The sequence below is a fragment of the Sturnira hondurensis genome, unplaced genomic scaffold (assembly GCF_014824575.4).
Source record: "Sturnira hondurensis isolate 20B ecotype Veracruz unplaced genomic scaffold, ASM1482457v3 Scaffold0010023, whole genome shotgun sequence".
NCBI classification, from domain to species: Eukaryota; Metazoa; Chordata; class Mammalia; order Chiroptera; family Phyllostomidae; genus Sturnira; species Sturnira hondurensis.
The window spans coordinates 1-1100 of record NW_028082654.1 but is presented as its reverse complement, the minus strand read 5'-3'; the positions used below and the strand labels follow the sequence as shown (position 1 = coordinate 1100).

At 48.6% G+C, this 1100-nt stretch overlaps 1 protein-coding gene across 1 annotated transcript; it reads right to left on the bottom strand.

The window, feature by feature from the left end:
* Positions 1-9: 9 nt before the first annotated feature.
* LOC118995239 (NACHT, LRR and PYD domains-containing protein 10-like) lies at positions 10-1092 on the bottom strand (the record flags this gene model as incomplete). Its single annotated transcript, XM_037058193.1, is given in 1 exon segment — positions 10-1092. A coding segment is annotated over 1 exon segment (1083 nt), but the record flags the coding sequence as incomplete, so codon positions are not given.
* Positions 1093-1100: the final 8 nt, after the last annotated feature.

Genomic DNA, 1100 nt, shown 5'->3' with positions numbered 1-1100 from the left:
TCCTCCTGCCCTCCTAGTCTCTAGTTCCCCTTCCCTCTCTCTGCCTTTTCCAATAGCAGCCGTCTTCTGTGTCCCGGTTATATTATTGTCTTTGTCCACAACTGGACATTTTTGCTCCTCTTTCTTTGCTTTACTCAATCGGGTTTGGACACATACTGTTTTCCTGCTCTCAGATTTCTCTTTTTTCGAATGTTTCATCTTAAATGCTACGTCACTCATCTGAACACTCTTTACCAGATTCCTTGTCGACTCATACAGGTTGAATTCCAAATCCCAGGTCCTGCTGTGCTTTATACAGTTCATTTGTTCTTTGAAGTTCTTCAGATCCTGCTGTATTGAGGGGGAAATTTTGAAGCAGAATGTTAGCTCAAAGTTTGAGGAGCTCTCTTTTTTCGACATGTCCAGTAAGAACTGCATACTGAGGGTCATCTCCTCATTCCCTGTCTGCGCCTTGTCATCCATCAGCCTAGTCACTTCCCTGAGGGCCTCTTCCCCCAGATGGCTCTGGTCCTGTTTCACCAGGTAGGACATGGCATGAAAAAATTCCTGGAAACTGATGTGGCAGAACCTGTAGAACTTTTTGATGTCAAGTCCCTCTTGGTAATCGTGGCTGGTCAGGAAAGCAGCAAGGCTGGGCCCATCCAAATTATGCTCCCTGAGCTCAGCTTCTTCAAACAGGAACCTCTGGTGCTGGATCCCCTGAGCTGCCAAGGAGCACAGACCCCTCAGGACCTTGTGTCAGGTAGGTTCAGGGCAGCCCTCATTGTCAGTAGGCGGCAGGAAGGTGGAGTCATAGGCCATGAAGATTTCAGTGTCATTACTGGGAATCTCTGGGAACTCTCCACCTCTTTCCATCTGCCCCTCCAGCCAGGAGCAGACCACCCAGCAAAGGCCTGGAACCTGACATGCTTTGTAGAGAATGTCATTTCTACATACAAAGGCAGTGGCCCTTTTGGCTTGCTCCCCATCTGTGAAATAGGAGCGGAGATACTTCTCCTTCTCATCATCCGAGAAGTCCAGGACATGGACATGGTGTGTTTGTTTCAGCAAGGACTGCAGGTTCTGCAAAGCCAGAGGCTGAGTGGTGATGAGAAGGGAGG